The sequence below is a fragment of the Fukomys damarensis genome, unplaced genomic scaffold (assembly GCF_012274545.1).
Source record: "Fukomys damarensis isolate Sample0158 unplaced genomic scaffold, DMR_v1.0_HiC HiC_scaffold_15, whole genome shotgun sequence".
Lineage (NCBI taxonomy): Eukaryota > Metazoa > Chordata > Mammalia > Rodentia > Bathyergidae > Fukomys > Fukomys damarensis.
This window is the reverse complement of record NW_022900927.1, coordinates 27965369-27985330: the sequence shown is the minus strand read 5'-3', so window position 1 is coordinate 27985330 and position 19962 is coordinate 27965369. Positions and strand designations below refer to the sequence as shown.

At 34.9% G+C, this 19962-nt stretch overlaps 1 protein-coding gene across 4 annotated transcripts in view; it reads right to left on the bottom strand.

Moving 5' to 3' along the window:
• Usp15 (ubiquitin specific peptidase 15) overlaps positions 1–13687 on the bottom strand; it is a 123513-nt gene extending 109826 nt beyond the window's left edge. For 2 of the 4 annotated variants that reach the window (XM_010644542.3, XM_010644539.3), the window contains exon 1: positions 13511–13673. In XM_010644542.3, coding sequence (XP_010642844.1) covers positions 13511–13599 — 89 coding nt within the window. In that variant the 5' untranslated portion in view covers positions 13600–13673. Of the gene's footprint in view, positions 1–13510 lie in introns of all 4 variants that reach the window. The other 2 variants (XR_004517281.1, XM_010644540.3) reach the window with 2 other exon arrangements.
• Between the last annotated feature and the right edge of the window lie 6275 nt (positions 13688–19962).

The following is a 19962-nucleotide window of genomic DNA, read 5'->3' as shown; positions in this document are numbered from 1 at the left end:
ACCTGTTATTGAACTCCGGTCCTTGTGCTTTCAAGGCAGGTGGCGGAACCACTGAGCTAAATCCCCAGCCCAGAGACAAATATCTTGCAAGGCAGGCCACCGAACCACTGAGCTAAATCCCCGGCCCCCAGAGACAAATACCTTAACTGTGGAAGCTCAAAAGACAGGCAGCCAGGGAAATATGGTTATGGTTCCTACTGGAACATAAACAGTTCCTATACAAGACCCCCCCACTAGCCTGACAATCAAATAGGAGATTAAAATAAAAGACATTTTCAGGCATGTATTCTTAAAGGTCTAAAAAACATGAGAACTAAGACCTTCAGGTATTTTAAATTGCCAACTATTTATCAGAAAAAAAGATGAGGACATCCTTAGATACTGATTTGATAAAAGGAAATACTATAGTTTTTCCCAAGTCACAGTCTTGCAATATGTAAATGGTACAGTGTATGAGCCCCCTCAGAAGAGCTTTCTAGCCAAGACACCTGTACTCTGCTGAATTTTCTAACAGACATGGGTTATAATGTTTCTAGATCTAAGACACAACTTTACAGCGTTGAAATTTAGGCATTATATCCCAAAGACTGGGAGAAGAAATAATTAAGCCAATTCTTGCCTTTCCACAGCCCAAGACTCTAAAGCAGCTAAGGAGATTCCTAGAAATTACAGGCTTTTGTCACCGCTAGATAGTAGGATATAGTGAGACTGTGTGACCCTTCTATCAGTCTATAGAAAAATCCAAAAGATAGCCATATTTTAACCTGGGAACCTTATTCCCAGACCAAATTTGAGAAGCTCAAACAAGCACTTGTAAGTGCCTGCCTACAGGACACAGTTTCAGTTTGTATGTTAATAAAAGGTGAGACATGGCTTTGGGAGAGTTTCTACAAGATCAGAGACCTGCTCAACAGCCTATAGAGTATTTAAAATCATAAATTAGATATTATAGATCCAGAGTAATTCATTAAAAGTATAAGTGCTAAATAATATAGTTAGAACACTTGTTCTCTTCAAGGCAAAAAACAGCCATTCGGGTTCTTTGATTATTGGTTTGATTTTCTGCTTGATAATACAGTTGGAGTCAATCATAGCTTTTGTCTCTAGAGACATGCTTTGCTAAAGATTGCAGATCCACTTTGGAAAAGCTCCTCATTGTAACTGTCCTTCTACACGTGAGATGGTTAAGATTTAGTTCTTGTGTCATACTTAAAGGCAGTCTTCTGCTCCTGAGAAATAACACACTTCTCAATAGTGTTTGGTTCAAGGTACTTCCCTCTTCTGTGGCTGCTGGATTTCAAGACAAAGCTTCCAGAATGGTGAGTTTCCCATTCCTGGAACCCTTCCACAGTAAAGCTGACCTTCATGTATTTCTCTGCCATAAAGAAAACTGGTCTAGGCTTAATCCTGAAACTCTTGAAGACTAAATATAAGTTTTAGTCTAAATTTATCTTTCAATCCTCAAGCAGAATTGGAGATGAACTTCTCTTATGTCCCTCAAGAATGACGCTTTTTTTTCCCCCCAATACAGATCAGTTTATTGATAGAAGAAAACATTCCTAGGGAACCTTTTGAGTTTAATAACAGTTTTAAATAAAAACAGGTATTAAAAGATAGGCACAGGTTACCTCTCACCATGATTTCTCTGAGGAACATCTTGCTAGGCCCATCACTATTCTCAAAGAGATGCTAAGGCTGTAAAAGAAGAAAGCCTATAACTAAGTATGGTCCAAGGGTCACAGACTAAGGGATGCCTTAGACTGGGCACAGAACAAGAGGGATACACACAGATGCCTTCTTTCCTTTGTTTCTTTTCAAAATTAAAAAAACAAACAAATTGTCAATGGTAGACATCTACAGCACAGCAGGTTGGAGCCATAACAGGCCTTCTTCCCTCACTGTTTGAAATTCATACTTAGCTCCAAAGAGTGTCATCTAGTCTCTTTCTATACCCAAATCTGGCCTCAGCACAACCCCCTGGAGATAATTAATACTACCTTTAACAGTTTGTCCCTTTAGAGGAAACAATTACACATGGCTGTCAAACAACTGTGGCTATAAAAGCAACCATGACAATCCTGTGTATGCAGGTATACCAATCAGATAAACTGTCAGCTTAGGGTCATCTTAAAACCATTTTTTGCTTTCACAGGTATAAAAGGTTTTAATCCTTTTGATTTTGTTACGAGAGATCTCTGTTAATTGACCTACAAATTTCTGACTAGTCTTACAAACCTAAAAATTAAAAAAGGGTTACTATAATTCAACTTGGCCAAATACATCTGAGTGCACTCTGCTTTATAAACAAGTTGTTTTATGTGTATGTCTGTCTGTCTGATCAATTTGTTACAACATGTACGGCTGTTTTATTGAGATTTTTCTTTTGGCATTTTGGATTTTTTAAGATGTTTGCCTGTAACTCAAGTTGGCTTACAGATAAATGTATTTAAAGACATGCTTTCCCCAGGTTGCCAGATGATCCAAGTGTCAACTTGTCAACTGTTTTTACAAATACAGTATATATTGCTGTCTATATATAATAACTCAGGAATCTTTCACTGGTCAAAAATAATGTGTTATTTGTTATGATCTCATCTAAAAATTTAAGATAATTCAATACTATTGGGCTTAGAAAAACTACTGGACAGAACTCCCCTTGGTAAGTAAAGGAGTGGCTGCCTGGAAAAATTTATTCCAGCCTTTATTCACAAAGGGAACCCCAATAATTTCCATAGTCTTGTGGGAAATACATTGCTAAACATATTGTGATCATGGTCAAACACCTAAGTTTTCTGTGGGAAAGAAATAAGGTTTTATTTAAAATGTTTTTGGTACAAAACAAAATTAAGTGGCAAAGGGTTTCATGTAACTGATACTCATTGTTATTTCATGGCATACTAAATATCATTCATGCCTTCCAGGTGTGTATAGGTCTTCTAAGATATTGTTTATGGTAATGATCTTCTTTTGACTCAGTATCTGCCTTTCTCTTACTCTCCAGCTATTTGTGGTAAGTGGTATGTCAAGTCAGCATGAGATAAGCAAACAATAGTTTTCTTAAAAACTTACATGATGTATGTTATACGTGTCACCACACTTAGAGATGTTCAGACACCAAATAGTCCAGAGAATGTCACATAGTAAAAATTAAGGGCTAGACATTTTGAATTTCTAAGGTTCATTTATAGGTCAATATGTATGTTCTCTTTAGATGGCATCCTACTAAAGGATAACAAATAAGAGTTTCCTTTATGTCATTTAATGTTTTGTAATCAAAGAGAGGTGTTTGACTAAAAGACTTCCATACAAAGATAGACATTTAAATGTGTTTCAAAGATAATGTCATCATGGTTATCATGCTAATATACTATGTGTGGCTCTTGATCTTAAGTTTCTCTATATAATATATAACTGTTGTCTGTTAACATTCTGCAGGGATTCAACTAAACAACCATAAGTGGTAAGAAATAACAGTCCCTCTAACTATGCTTTATATTTCAAAAGTGCTTAATATCCTGACAAAATTGTAACAGTTAAGCTCATTGCTCCTACTGAAATATTTATGTCACTCATCTTCTCTTCTGGGTGTTCAACAACTACTTTGGAAACCAAAACTAGAAAGATAACTGGGCTATGAGAACAGTCAATATTTTGGCCATGGTTCCTCAAGGTCAGTAAAGATCCAAGACACAAAGGAACCTTTCCTACAGGATCCCACATCTTTGGTACATCAGTCAACCTCATGAGCAGGGAGATTGCTGGGCACTAGAGGACAAATATACCCTGTGCTAAAGGAGGGTCACCAAGAGGGAAAAGTCTCCCACATTTTCACTGAAAGCAACATGGTCAAGCAAGGCCATGACCCATCCTGATGGCTGACACTGACAGAAGCTAAAAGGTTCCAAAATAACACCTGAGGAGACTTAACTGACCTTGACAGATGACAAGAGGTTCATGCTGATTGACACAGGTCTCACTTTAGCTTGGTTTTAAACACCCAGCAGAAAAGAATAATCAAATAGGTATTAAATAATGTCATAGTAATAAAGCTAAATATAAAAGGGGCTCCAATGGCTGACTCATTCTGGCAATTTCCAGCAACACCAGTAGCTGAACATGGTTATGGATCATTAGGAAAAAAAATCTATGGTAAAATCTATAAGAGCTCAGCTAGTTTTAAATTTCTTAGCAAGATTTGTTCTTCAAATTGTCTCTTATGTCCTACAGCTAAAACTTGAGAGACTTATGAATACTACATACCAGATACCTCTGAGATATAAAGGGGTAGAGAAGATTTCCTCTGAGAAGTAAAAACACAAGTTGCTGAAATGACTACACTATTTATAAGGGCTAATGAAATATTGACATATTTAAAAAATTACAAAATTTCAATATAATATAAACTAACATGTAGGAAGGTCAAAACTTGAAAAAGAAGTTTTTAGAGGACTCAATACTTCCAGATTTCAAAACTTACAAGTCTGTAATAATTAAGATAGTGTGGTACTAGAATGGGAATGGACACATTTATATTGATGGAATAGAACTGAATGTCTAGGAATAAACCTTCACTTTTAAGGTCAGTTGATTTTTTTGTTTGTTTTTTTGGTACTGGGTGGGAATTGAACTCAGGTCATTGCACTTATGAGGCAGGCAGCGTCAACTGATTTTTTGACCAGGGTGCCAAGACAACGCCACAGGAAAAATGGATACTCTCATGCAAAAGAATGATAGTCAGCTGCTTCCTCACACCATTACATACAAGAAATTAACTCATTGAATCACAGACCAAAATGTGAGAGTTAAAACTATAAAACTTGTGTAAGAAAATATAGGACTAAAGCTTCATAACCTCAAATTAGGCAACACCTTATTCATGGTACACAATGCAAAAATGACAAAAGAAAAAAACTGGATCTCATTAAGATGAAAACTGTGCTTCAATGGACACCATCAAGAAAACGTATAATAGATATTGTGAAATAGGAAGAAAATGTTCAAGAGGGAAGGGGAACTAGAGAGAGGTGACCAGGGAAAGGAAAGAAAAAAATGGAAGAGGGGGAAAAAAATGGAAACAAAGCTTATGTATATGGGAAGTTGGATGGGTTGAAGGGGAATGAAAAAAAAAAAAAGAATTAAGATATATTGTGTACAGGTACAAATTCTCAATGATGAATGTGATCATAAGGTATACCTAAATGAACCAATAAACAGTTTAAAAAAGAAAGTGAAAAGAAAGCTCATAGGTAGTATAACATATTTGATAAATGATTTGTCTCTAGTATAAAGAATTCTTGTAACCTAATAAAAATCAAATCTTAAAAACTGGAAACGGATCTAAAGAGATATAAAAAAAGATATATATAAGCAGATGAAAAGATGTTAAACATCCTTAATTATCAGGCAAGCATAAATAAAAACCTTAATGATATCACTTCATACCCACTTAAGATAACTAAAATTAAAAAAATAGAAGGGAGTAACAAGGATGTGGAAAAACACTCATACACTACTGAAGGTAATATAAAATGCTGTTTAGGAAAAGTGTAGCAGTTCCTCAAAAAGAGACTTAGCAATTTCAGTTAGGTATATACCCAGGAGAAATGACAACCTACACATGGATGTCATAGTTATGATAGCCAAAAATTAGAAATCAAAAATGTCCATCAACTGATAAGTACAGTTATATCTATATGTTGAATAGAGGTCAATAAAAAATAAATGAAGTTCTGAAACATATTACAACATGATGAAACTAGAAAATACTATGCTAAGTGATAGAATATACACAAAAATTACACACATTATATGATTATTTAAATAAAATATCCAGAATAGGCAAACATATAAAGACAGAAAGTAGATATGTAGTTGCCCACAGAAGCAGAGTTTGGGGGAAAAACTGAAGGTGACTGCTGATGGGTACAGGATGATGAAAATTTTCTGAATATTTTGATAGTTACACAACTTTGTGAATATACTAATACCTAGAGAATTGTCTAAAGTGGATGAACTGTATGATACATGAATTATATCACAACAGATATTATACATATATATTTTATATATGTATATATTGTTATATGTACATTTTTCAAAAAGAGTGGAGGAGCCACAGATATGGATGGGATGATAAGGAATGATTTTATAGAGATCAGTCTTGAGCTAGGTTTGAAGTGAGAGTGAGAAATCAGTAAGATACGTTGTTTGAAAAACAGGAAAGATGTAAAAAGCCATTAAGGCAGGAAATTGGAAATGTCATCTGTATCAAGGCAGAGAAGTAAGGCTAAATGAAGACAATTTTGAAAATTCTACAGATTCCTCATAAAGATAACAGATAAAAGTGGTGTTTATCTAAAGTGTCACTTTTTTTTTTTTTTTTTGGTGTTGGGGGGCAAACTCAGGACTTTGTGGCCCTTGCAAGGCAGGCAGCGGCACAAGTGAGCTAAATTCCCAGCAAAGTGTCACATCTTGATTTTAATGCTTCTAAGTATTCATCTCTCAAAAAGTTGCTCCCATAATCTAGGTTAGACTTTATTCTCATGTGCAGGCAAGAGGTTAAGATTTTACAGTAAAATCCAGGCTTAAGAGTTAAACTGCCTAGGTTAGAATCCCTGCTCTACCACCAAGTGTATGACCAAGCGTACTTAACTCTACAATCTCAGTCTCTGTGACTATAAAATGAGAATATTAGCACTTTTCCACCTATGTAGAAAAGCTCTGGATATAATAAGTGAGTAACAGCCTTTGTAAACCATAGCCAGTTACCTAGTAATTACTTAACCACACCTCTCCTCAGAATCCAAAAGTTCTTCAGTTTGAAATTACGTAAATATTATCAAGGCAAATTTTCCATTTTAAACAAAGATGTATCTCTTCATTAAACTGTTACATTGTCAAGCTGTAAAAACATACAGTCAAATAGAAAACAACCCAAATTATCAAGTCTTTTTTTTTTAACCACAGTAAAGGAACTTGATGATCTTTTCATTCCAGTAATTACTTTTGTTTTTAATGCACTTAGATTTTTATTTTAATTGTCTCTTTGGAACTTAAGAATAAGCCAGCCTCAGAAATACTCTTAGTCTTGTCAGTGAGATCCTCTGACATCTTTCAGAAAAGAAGTCCTTCCTATGGGTACTACTTCTAAATGATTTTCTTTAACAAGTAGGGAATTACCACAGTAATATCTGGGTCTTCTCCAAACTAGAAGAATGGAAGAAACAGTATGTTTAGCTTTCAGTGAGGTAAAGAGAAACTGGTAACAACCATTCTTTTCTTTTTGGAGAGCTATGGAGAAGCCATGTAGAATCTTAGTGATGGTAGCAATTAAAGAGTCTAAGCATAACCAAATACAGATTAATCCTAGAGAACTTTTCTGTCTTCTAACACAACCCAAATTTATCATATTTCCTTTTTTTCCCCACTCAAAGAGATACTTTTGATTCTTTCCTCAGATACATAATTTTAATATATATTCAAAAACTTAAGGCCATTTACTGCCAGTCTTATGCTAGTTTCTTTAATAATGAATTTTGCATAAAGTGGATAAAAATAATTTAAAGGAAGTATACAAGTATTTCCCTGTTTAAAGAATAAATGGGAGGAAGAGTCTGGAGAATGCAGTGTCAGTATAGATTGTGAAAATAAAAGACACAAACTGGACTGACATTACTCAGAGAACAAAAAACTGAAAACTTCTATTTAGGACTAAAAGGGAAGAAAAATATCCATGGCTTCATACAATATTATTTGGATTACATTTTAGTAGTACTAGCACAAAACCACTCTTAACGCTAAGGAGAAAAATGACAATATTATTTCAAAATTATAACCAAATATTTAAGCCAGCTCCAAAATAAACATAAAATGATGTAAATAGAGGCATACACTATAAAGGATATATAAGCACAAGGCATTTAAAATAGTGCAATGTTAAGTATTCAATAAATGTTCAATGATAGTAGTGCTATCACATGAGATTCACAGGCAAGCCAAATGACTTCTCTAATATTCCTCATTTATAAGAATACACACACACACACACACACACACACACACACACATCTTATTTTGATGATCGAATCAGTGAGTATAATCAACCTTTATCAGTTGTTCTCAACCTCTTCACTTTTTTTGCCAATACACTGGATGGTTTCAACTCACTTTCACCAATAATCATGGCTTATTAATAAAGTGATCTCAAAATGAGGAAAAGAATTACTCTAAACTCATATAATAATTTAATACATAATAAAATGAACATATGCAATAACTAAATAAAACCATTCTACTAACAGTGATACTACTGGAACTGTCAGTGTTTTAGGAAGACACTACAGATAAGTCAATATGATTATGCTTATACATTCCACCACCTTAAAAGTATTCCTTGACTTCAAAACTCATTAAAATAATTAGACCCCCCCCAAAAAAATTCAGTTGGTTAACATGGAACCTAAAACGTCAAACATTAATATTAATGGTTTTTATACTAGGTTATTTCTATGGATTCATAGTACAAAAAGAGCACTTTATGTATCTGTCATTTACAGTAAAACAATACTTTTCAAATATGGACAAAATATCAAAACAAAATACCCTTCAAAGATTTTACTACATAGTAGATGTGTTATTTCTATAAAACAATACCAGAAATGGCCATATCACCCTTAATAAAAGCTTAGGATTACTGATTTTTTAAAAATTCAAAAGATCAACAGTAAATGACTCTTCAGTATGAATCTATTTCTGAATAAAAATGAATTTGTTCTATATATTTAGCAATATGTTAAGATTTTTCCATATATTCCATCATAACTAAACTGAACAGTCACAAGAGACAAGTGTAGGATAAAATGATAGAATTCTGCTGCTAAATATGAAGTAATTTAAAAAGGAAAAGTAAACCTTTTTTTTTCAAAGTGTAACTATTTTAAATGAATCTTTAAGAGGCAGTTTGGTACAGTGATTTAAGGGCATTAACTAAAGATCCAATCAACTTAGGGCCAAACCGCTGTGTGAACACCTCTGTGAGCCTAGATTTCTATTCTGTCAAATGTACATAATGGTACTAGTCCCCTAAACTGAGATGAGGAGCAAATAAGGTAAATGTACTTACAACATTAACTGGCACCTTGTGTGGCTGAATATAATACTGCAGGTCATGGCTGGAGAAACTGATTTTTTCTTAACTATTTTATGAAAATATCACTTAATACCTTTCATACACTAATGAAAAAATGGTATAATTAAGAAAAATAAAGTCTGAATATCAGAAAAATAGATAAATGTGAAATTGGTGGCTAGCTTTGGATCTTCTTGGCTACAGAGGGTACATTAATCCTGAATTTACTATCAAGCTTACAAAAAAAGAACAATTGCTTTTCTGTATATTTAGGCACCCAAAATAGGAAAAAAATACTTAATAATAATGCCACTATTTCAACCTTAATTTTCAACAATTTACCATTCTAAGTTTTACTTTCTGGTTTTATTTCCTGTAAATGCTATCTTTATAAACATACTGGTACAATTAAAAATTAATTTTAACAGTAATAAATTTCTTTAGTAATTACAATTTGGAGTTCATGTTAATTAATAGCATCCCCTTATATCATTAACTACTTTGTGATTCTTTTCTAGTAGTATCACTAACATATGGGACCAAATAAAGTAAAGCTTCAAAGGTCTAATTAAAATAAGAAGAATGGAGGGAACATTCTAAAAACTAAAATCAATGTCTCTTGCCTAAAACTTCATTCATCAGAAATTTCAATCAAATTTATTGAAATAAAAGTACGGACTTCATAAATGACTCTAAATACAAATTACATTTCTCTCCAAGTTACTGAAAATGATTGACAGATGAATAACATTTAGTAAAAATGGGGGAAATGAAATAGTGATTTTGATGATTTATATTTCACAACAGGTCTATTTTCAAAAAGACATAAGGAGAACAGTCGCAACTCTTAACTTTCTTTTCATTTAACTATCACTGCTTAAATTCTTAAAATGTTAACATGTAATCAAGCATGAAAATTAAGCAAACTTTCTTTATTGTCTCATTAGGAAAAACTAAGATGTATCTGAAAAGTTGTCTTTTCTCATCCTAAGATAAACAATTTAGTTTCTTAATCTTTTTTATAGTTCCCAAATCATAACTTAATCTTGTTCATGTTTTTCTGAATCTTATCAGAACTGAAACACAGATAAATAAATAGAATTGAGACTACTGCTTTCCTCCTTGTACAGATTAGTGTCCTGTCTCATCTTTTTAGGAAGTATCTTATATTTACTTCTCAATATAAAGTCCAGTATCAAGTATAGTACATTATGAAGTATTTTCCTCTTTATTCAGACTTGTGACTTACCTTCATCTGTAAAATACAGTTTGTAGATAAAGGTCATCCACTGCTTGCAAATAAACAGAAACTCTACTATTCATGCCTAATCAAATATATCTTTGTATTTGCCTAGGTATTTCAGTTACTTTATAGACTACTATGAGAAAGTTCTTATCTATAAAGTGCTCAAGCTAATTAGTAAATTTCTTCTATTTAATTCATTTGATTTATAACTGCAAACATCTGTATTATGTCAAGAAAAAAATCTATGATTAAACCCATCACTTTTTCTTAACAGTCCAGTCTTTCTAAAATGGTTATATGCATGTCAAGACAATGCTCATCTGCATATGTCATTTCAACTATAAAACAGGATTTGTAAATATACCTATTGAAGATTAATTTAGTCTTTGAAAAAGATGTTAAAAATCAGAAAACTTTAGAGTTTAAAACATGAGCCCCAAAACTAAACTACTAAGTGTCCTGTATTCATGAGTTCATTATCAAATTTGTTCTTATCAAGTTATTCTCCTTAAAACTCTGAATTACATTTTTGCTTTACACTATTTTTTTCTTTTTTTTAATTGAGCTTATTGGTATATTTTAGGTATACAGTACAGTTACATTCATTACTGGGATCTTGTACCTTTACATGACAGGTCTTGGTTCTCATTTTTTCCCCTTGTCCCTGCCCCCTCTTCACCCCCTCCTCCCCTCCCCATTTAAAAACACTTTAATTCCATTTTTTCATTTTCTCACATGTTTTTCTTTTCCCTCATTCCTTTTCCCCTACCTTTCCCACTTTCCCTACACCTTTAGCCCTTTTCTTCCTATTTCACATTGTTAATTATCCCATTAGGATCTTGAGTACTATTATAGTTTTTCACACCAGAGAAACTATTCAGTACTTACACGTGTGGCTTATTTATTTCACTTAGGAATATATCCTCAAAATGTATCCATTTTCCTATGAATGACTCTAATTTCACATTCTTTATGGCTGAGTAGTATTCCATTTTATAGAAAAACCACATCTTCTTTATCCAGTTTCCAACTACACTATTTTTTCTTTTGGACAAGTTTCACCGCCAATTTGCAAGTATAAACCAAACCAGTTTCTACAACTCCCCAATAGCATTCTGTGCCTGAAATTTTTTTCCCTTAAAGAGAATATTAATGTAAGAATTGTAGATTCTGCTGTTATCCAAATATCTGGTTCTCAGTTTTCTTTAAAATGAAAACACATTTCTTTAAAATGAAACACTATTTGAATGAAATGATTCAAATATGGACTTCCTCTTTAAAGAGTAGTAATCTACCCTTAAAATGATTTACAATAACTTTGTTAAAAGGCAAAATACACTCATCTGAAAAATATAAAACTTTAAAAAGTTCAATGCCATAGTACACACACAGCTTTTATTATACTGTAGTGAACATCTGTATACAAAAACATGGCAGCATTAAAGAAAAACAAATAATATTCATACTTTAACTTATGTTAAAATGGATATGCGTATTTATATTTTTATAAGGTGGTTACAGGCTGGTAAAATTTAAAAATTTTTAAATTTTAAATGTTCTTTAACATAGAGAGCCCAGCCTGATTTAATCTTTAAAAATCACCAGGCCAAAGTAAACATAGATCTCCTAAGAAAAGCCCAATTCTCCTCAGTAATAAACATCTCACGAACATTTCAGTATAGATAGTAACAATTATTAAGTCATATGAAAGTCTTATTTTTTGTTGTAATGCAACAAGTGTATATTTACACTATTAGGGATTTTTGTTATAGAAACACAGAATGTAGCCTAACAAAGTAGAAAAAAGTGCTAAGACTTAGACCAACGTAAGCTTAAATTAAAGTCCCAAGTCTGCCACTTACTAGCTTAACTGAAAATGATTCCAATATTACAGCATTTTGTCAGGAGTAAAAGTTAGAGATGAAAAAATGACTAAAGCTTAGTATTTCCTAAGTATCTAATGTTTTAGAATATTAAACCAAATCAAGGTTAAAAACTCTATAACACAATTGTTACCGTCCATTTTATAGATGAAGTTACTGAGCTGCAATGACTTAAGTGTACTTGACTCAAAGTCATATTACAAGTTAAGTGGCAGAACTGTGAAATAACTCAGGTCTAAATTTTATCCTCCTTTCACTAAGTCACACTCATTGTAGCACAAGAGACAAAACACTTTGTAAATGATATGCCACTGTTATGGTGACAGTGGGAAATGAAAATAGCTTCTATTATAATAAAGACTTGGGCACATGATCCTTCTCCCAAAGCACAGTACATTCTCTTTAAGTTACATATTCACATATTTTAAGTTATTCTGGATGTCACTTGCTATGGCTGACAATTATTCAAATGTCCTCATAATTCCTTCAGTATTTTAAGTATAGTACACCATTTGGTATTTTACGAGTTTGAATATTAGCAACTTCGTAAGCCTTAAGTGGACTTATCTACTTTTTGCAGGCCTACCTTATCCTTCAAACAGCAGGGAAGGGTTGCAATTCTAACAGAAACGCTGCCGGCTTCTATCCAGCCTCCGCTAAAGCACAAGACCACGTGGTATCTCTCTGAAGCCTAAGACACCTTACTCCTATCCTGTCTTTTGACAAGGAACTAAAAATTAGGATTTTTTTTCTTAACTGGAGCCCTGACACATACCACCTGTGTGGTACACACCGCAAACATCCTGCAGCCGGAGTCCCGGAAGACTAGAGAATCAGAATAATAGGGAACTTGGATACCAACAATGCCGGGAAAGGAAATGACTGGAGTAAAGCGAGAGAAGTCCTAATAAACCGCGGGACCAGGACCTGTCAAAACAGAGTAGACCCTGGCCGGACGACTGCAGCTTATCATTCGGGAAGGCCCGAGGTGGGAGCGGCACTGGGGAGGAAAGAGGATGAAGAGAACCGCACAAGCCGCCGCCGCCCCTCCCTGCATATCTCAGCATGCACCCACAAGCCACAAGCTCCGGCCCTTATCTTGGGTCCAACCTTTGCCCCCAAATCGTGCTGCCCAATACGGCCGCCGCCGGACCTGCCAGCACCTGTCACTAGCGAGAGACACCAGCCTGCAGTTCCCGCCCAGTTCTTCACCACTCTCGGGCAACCGCGGCCATCGCAATTCTTTTCACTTACCAGGTGTCCCCTTTGCGGAGCGAGGTTTTGAGCAGCGTGGCGATGTCTGAACGCTGGGTTTCCAGATCTGCCGCTCCGCCTTCCGCCATCTTCTTCCACTAGCGGTAGCGGAGGCGGCAGCGACGGCGGCGGCACGCCCCAGAGCATTGTGGGAATGGCGCCCCAAGGCCCCGCCCAGTCGGCAGGTCGAAACCAAAAGAGACTGCGGGAGGGGGGCGGGCGTCTCGGGACAAGAGGAGGCCCTGGGGCGGGCTGGGTGTGCTGCTGTGGTCTGCTGCGTCCCCGTCGGTCCCCGCCCGCCCAGCACCTGGCCTTGGCTTCGCCCGGGACCGCCAGGTCTCACTCTCCTCCCGGAGTCTGCACTGTCACTGGAGCGAAGCTTTGCCCCTCACATTCTCCACTTTGCCTACCCCTCCTTTCTTCCCACTGAGGCCTAAAAAGTGTTATTGGCGCATTCACTCACGCTTGAGGGTGAGGCGGGGCGGCTGTGTGGGGACGGCTGAGAGGCTGTGTGGGGACGGCTGAGACATGGCAGAAAATTTACAGCTCTTCGGGCCTTTCGCTGCGAGTAAAAGAGCCCAAGCTCAATGAATATCGGTGCCAAGAACAATCCGAAACCGAACGTTTGGCCGCAGTGCCCTTTCTAGGTTCCTTCCAGCACTCTTGTTATAGGTAGGGACCTTTCGCGGGCTCTTTGTGACACCTCCCCAGGCACACCCAGACTAAGCTGCAGGGAAAAACATGTCCCACTTTCTTGGTGAACAGGGAGTGAAATATGTATTGAATAATGCTGGGTATTAAAGGGGAAGGGAACATGAGAGAAACCTTCTGTGTCAGTGTAACATTTCCTCAGCTTTATCTTGCTATGGCTTCTACAAACTGAAAGGAAACTAGACAATACCAGCTTCATTTGAAGCCAGCAATAAATGTTATAAATGGGAAAATCAAACGTGAAAAACTAAATGCCAAGGTCACACACCAAGTGGAAAAGTGCAAGAGCATGTTTATTACCTCGGTTCTGAGGTCCACGTACTATGCACTATAGCACACTCACTACTTCAGCTTATGTTTTTATATAATTTTAATTTTCTGTGTGTTTATTTGGTGACTAACATAGAGCTGCATAGCATGTAAAAAACCAGCTAATTATTTAATAAATTAATTGAAACAAAATTGTTGAGTATTTTCAGGTGCCTTAGCTACTTTTCTCATTCCTGAGACAAATATCTGAAGTCCAAAGTTAAAGGAGGAAAGGTTTATTTAGCTCACAGTTTGTAGAGATTTCAGTCCGTCGTTGGCTAGCTCCAAGGCAGAGTGGCATGGCAAACAGGCATCACAGGGCAGAAGTTAGCAACAAGGGACAATCACAGCTCTTTCTATCCCTTATAGCTTAGCACTCAAACCCTTAATCCTAGTGCCCCTCATCCTAGCTTTGCCCTAAAATCAATTCCAACCTCACGCAGTCTAGATGCTGCCTCTGAAAAAGCCCCACCTGTGACCGCATGAGACTTTAGGGGTATATCTAAACACAAGCCATAACACCAAGCATGAAGATATCCAGAGACTTGACTTTAAGGTGCAATAATTATGTGACAAATAAAATGGTAGATAAGAATCCCTACATGATCAATGCCTACCTTAACTCATTTGGTGGAATGCAGAAGACATGGGTTTATATGCTAGTAAGAAGAGATGAACCGTTCCAAGTAAAAGTAGTGCATACTGGCCTTATAATTTGGGTGTATCAGTATTGGGATAACTTGTTTCTGCACGATCTATTCTATATTATCACAGAAAAGCAACTTTCCATTGTTGCTATTTGTTATATTTGGCTTTTCTCCTGACAAGTTAAAAACTAAGATTAATTTCTCTAACCATGGATATCTTCAAAGGGTTACATTTCTCCCTTTATTTTATCACTCTCTGGAAGAGAACTAAGTGATTTTCCTAGGAGAGGCAGCATTATATGGAAAGAGTATATTGTAGCCACACAGAAATGAGTTTAAACCTTATTCAGCTGCTACCTATAGTTTTAATTATAAAATTGGGAATTATAAACCTATCATAAATAATTTTTATGAAGATTAAATGAAACAATATACTTCTGTAGCCTGGGACATGCTCACCAACCAATAAACAGCAGAAGGAACTGGACTGGTGAAAGGCTGAATTATATATTATGTAAATTGTATTTTGATAAAGTTTTTTTTTAAGTGTTAGGGACTTTGAAGGCAGCACCATGCTCTCTCTCATCTTATAAACATAACATAACCAAGAAGCAATGCATTATTAACACTCGTCCATTTTCCCTTCATAAAGAAATGTTGAAGCCAATAGCCATGCAATAAAGAAATATAGTCTTTTCTTCACTTGCACCCTGTTCAACATAGTGGATTAACTGGTTAAAGATGTATACCGTCAATGTCAATTTGAGTTATATGTCAGGTTTATGAGATCATTTTGTAAAATAACTAGTTGCCATCAGAATCATACAGTATTTTATTTAACAAGCACATATAGGATGTCTGGCATGGTTCCAAATTCCTGAAAGTACTAAGTTAATCCTCGTAGCAATTCTATAAGTAGTTGTATTATTCCAATTCCATAGATGAGGAACTGAAGCAAGTAACAGAACTCAAACTTAAAACCAGTCTGGCTCCAGGGTTTGGAAAATTTGAGTAAATTTCTATTTTTCTGCCAATCTTTATGATCTTGTTTGTTTATAGCAATCAACTTTTCAGTAGCCTCAGTTTACCAGTTCACAGGAATTGTGCTTATTTTACTAATACTTCCTTCAATTATGAAGAGTAACGTTATTTATAAGGACTAATTAAGGTCCACATCCCTGCTCAATAGATGAGTAGATATATTGAAGAGAAATGCTATCTTACCTGGAGTCACTCAGATAATTTGAATGTATTAGGGATTACATCTGCTTATTTGGAATGAATGTTTTCATCATTGTACTATTTACTTGGTAAGATTGGTTTAACCATCTCAGATCCTCTGTACTTTCCCTGTCCATTAAAAACAAAACAAACCCAAAACAAAATAAAACTAGGAATTTGAGTAGGGAAAAGGAGTTCAGAATATTAACATCTTTAGAAATAAGCCTTGATATGAGTAAAGAGGACCTCACATAGAGTCAGAATCAGTTTAAAAAATATTCTAGAAAAGCTTCTGTGACCTTGTAATAATTCCCTTCTCTGCTCACTGATGTTTGAACAATCCCTTGATCAACCTTGAGAGTTTCTTGTACTCAATGATTAAGAGATAGGACTTCAAGCATAAAACTTATAGGAAAGAGTAAAGCTTGAAACAGGTGTTAAACAAAAGGCAGTTTTCAGCCTGGGGTGAATGAAAGAAAGAAGAAAGATCATTGTGTTTAATAATAGAGTTAAATGGATGGTAGTACAAAGAATTCCAAGATAAGTTTGTCACCTTCACAATTTTATAAAGTGCTGGCTACCTGAGCCCAAGAGAAAATCTGCCTAAAGCCTGAGTGGATTTAGCAAATCACTTATGTATATAGAATAAGCACAGCCCCTAAAAGAATAAGCACATACCAGCCAGGCATGGTAGCTCATGCCTGTAATCCTAGCACTCTGGGAGCCTGAGGCAGAAATATTATAAATTTGAGTCTGGGCAATTTAGCAACAGCAAAAACTTTATTTAACATAACAAAAGTGATTCTTATTCATCTTATTATTAAGCATATGTCCTTAAAGAATAATATTTGATCACCTTTATTTCTTAGTTCTTCTTATCTTTGATCTTCAGAAGCACTGTCATGCCTTTTCCTTCTCTGTTTTTGCACTGCAGTTATCCTGTCTGTTAATGCACCATTCCCTCATTTTTTATTCACCTCTCAAAACCCTTTATTCTTTTCAGTTATGTAATTTTATAATTCCTATTCCGCTTCACCACCTCTCTGAACAGCTAGAAGGCAGTGGAAAGGTGGAGGAGTAGTGCAAACACGAAAATAGCATGTAGTAAAATGCTTAATCTGTTAATGATATTTTGAAACTTGGGGTGTGAATAAAAATGGCAAGTGCCACTATGCAGTTTTTAAAGCTTATAAATATAGAGGCTCCTTATTTCAAACAAATGTTAGGTTCAGATAAGGAGAATGAAAAAAGTAGTGAAATGAATATAGCACCTTTTACAATGAGCCACTATACTTGGGTTTTGACACTGGCTCAGTTCCACTAACTAGCTGGATAACCTTGGCCAAGTTATTTAATCTCTGTGAGCATTCGTTTTTCTCATTTTAAAATAAGATGATTAAACTTCACAGGCTGAAACTGAAATGCTTGCAGGGCTTAGATATAGCTAATGTAAATGGGTGAAGCAAATCTGCTTTAAGATAATAAGGAGTACTGGGAACTCCTTTGAACTGCCTGCCCCAATGAAAAGTATTTAAATTAAAGGAATAAGAACAAACAAAATTATTTCTCCTGTTCCATAGGATCTGGAAAGTTTAATTTTGGCATGGACATGAAGCCTACAAATTGATTAATATGGCTTTCTACTTGGGTCCTCTTTTTTAGAAGCACATACAAAATGTTATGAAAACTGATACTGTATTAAATGTTGATATGTCTGCCCCATACATAGTCAATTCTCACTAAATTATGAGAGAGCTAAAATATTAAATATAAACAGACCAAGTCGTCTGATAAGTCTAGAATTATATGCAAAATACCCAAATAAAAGGATATTCTGAGGTTTCTAAATATTTTTAAATGAAGTGTCATGTATGGTGGAATTTTTTCCCTACAAAAGTCACCTTACCCTGTTCAACCAAAGTGGTATATGTTGAATCAATGTTGAGAGTAGGGAAATATCTAATTTTTAAAATTTTTTATTTACTGTACCTTTATTGACAGGCATCAACGTTAGTAAAAACCACTTCCTGAAAAAAAAAATGTTTAAGCAGCCTCTGGTCTTTTCTTAAGCCTCAAATTAGTAGATTTTAGAAAAATAAATAATTTCAAAGATGCTGATGTTTTATTTTAAATAAACAAGATGAATTAAACACAATATTGATCTTAACATTACTTGATTATTTTTATTTTATAGCAGTGTATACAGAAGTTAAATAATAATTTGTACCTATGGATCTTGGAAACTTGTACAACTAAAGTGAAATAAAGGGTTGTGAAATGAGCCACTCATTCTGCAACTGTATAGATTTCAGAGAGTTAGCTTTGTTTTTCCCAAGAGATGACTGAATTATTCAGATTTTCTGTTTGGACAATCCTCCCCTTCATTTTGGCTGCAAGAGCAAAATAATGTAAACTGCTTACACAGAACAGAGTTTAGAACAACAAAGTTTTAGCATATCTTAAAGAATATGTTCCAAGACTGATGCAAGACTAAGCAAGGTATGTTGCTTCTTTGTAAGCAACAGGACACAACACATCACATAATAGGTTTATATCAACTCAGAAGACATCAGTAAGGAAGAAAAAACAAGTTTAGAGATTTTGTAAAAATATTTACTACTGTTTTTTGTTGCTAGCTGATATGCTTCTGTTTAGAATCTCTTGACTGTGTTAGCTATGCGTTTTTTAAATTATTAGTGGCCTGAAGCTGCTATGTAAAAATTGGATATGATTTATATATGAGGAAAGCATGCCATGGGCGTGAAATAATAATATATCTTTAAAGATAATTTACTTAATAATCAATATCTCCCTCTGCTACTTACCAGTTCTGTGATACTGGAAATTTTAGTTTCCTCATCTATAAAGTGGGGATAATAGTCATTTCATCAGGACTCTTTGAAAGTGGATTAAATAATGAGTATGAAGCTAATAATAGAGCTCAATACATAGTACAATTATTATTTAGAAAATATCTCTCCTTTCTGTTAAAATTAGTTCCTTGTGACAGACGATTACTAAAGAGTGTAAGAAGGGTAATATTAAAAGTCTAACATGACTAGTCCTTTGTGTAAAACAACATACTTACAACCTGATAATAGAATATAGAAAATTCCCTGGTACAAAAAAAAAAAAAAAAGAATATAGAAGAATATAGAGAGTAGCCTGTATTATCCAGGGGGCACAATCTCATCCTATGAATCCTTAAAAGCAAAACCAAGTTTTCTGTCTGTGATCAAAAGATTGTGCAACTATGAGAAACATGACTTTAAACATAGAATAAAGGGGCTAGGAGGCAAGGAATGTGGATGGCTTCTAGAAGCTGGTAAAGGAAAGTAAATGAATTCTCCTCTAAAGGCTCCAAGGGATATCATCTTGCCAACACCTTGATCTTATCACAATAAAATTTGTGTAAAATGTATAAGCCATAGAAGTATATGATAAAACACTTCTTTTGTGTCAAGTCACCAGGTTTATGGTAATTTATTGTAGCAGCAATAGAATAGAAAACTAGTACAGAGAAGCAGCAAAAAAAAAAAAAAAAAAAAAAAAACTTAAGGAAAT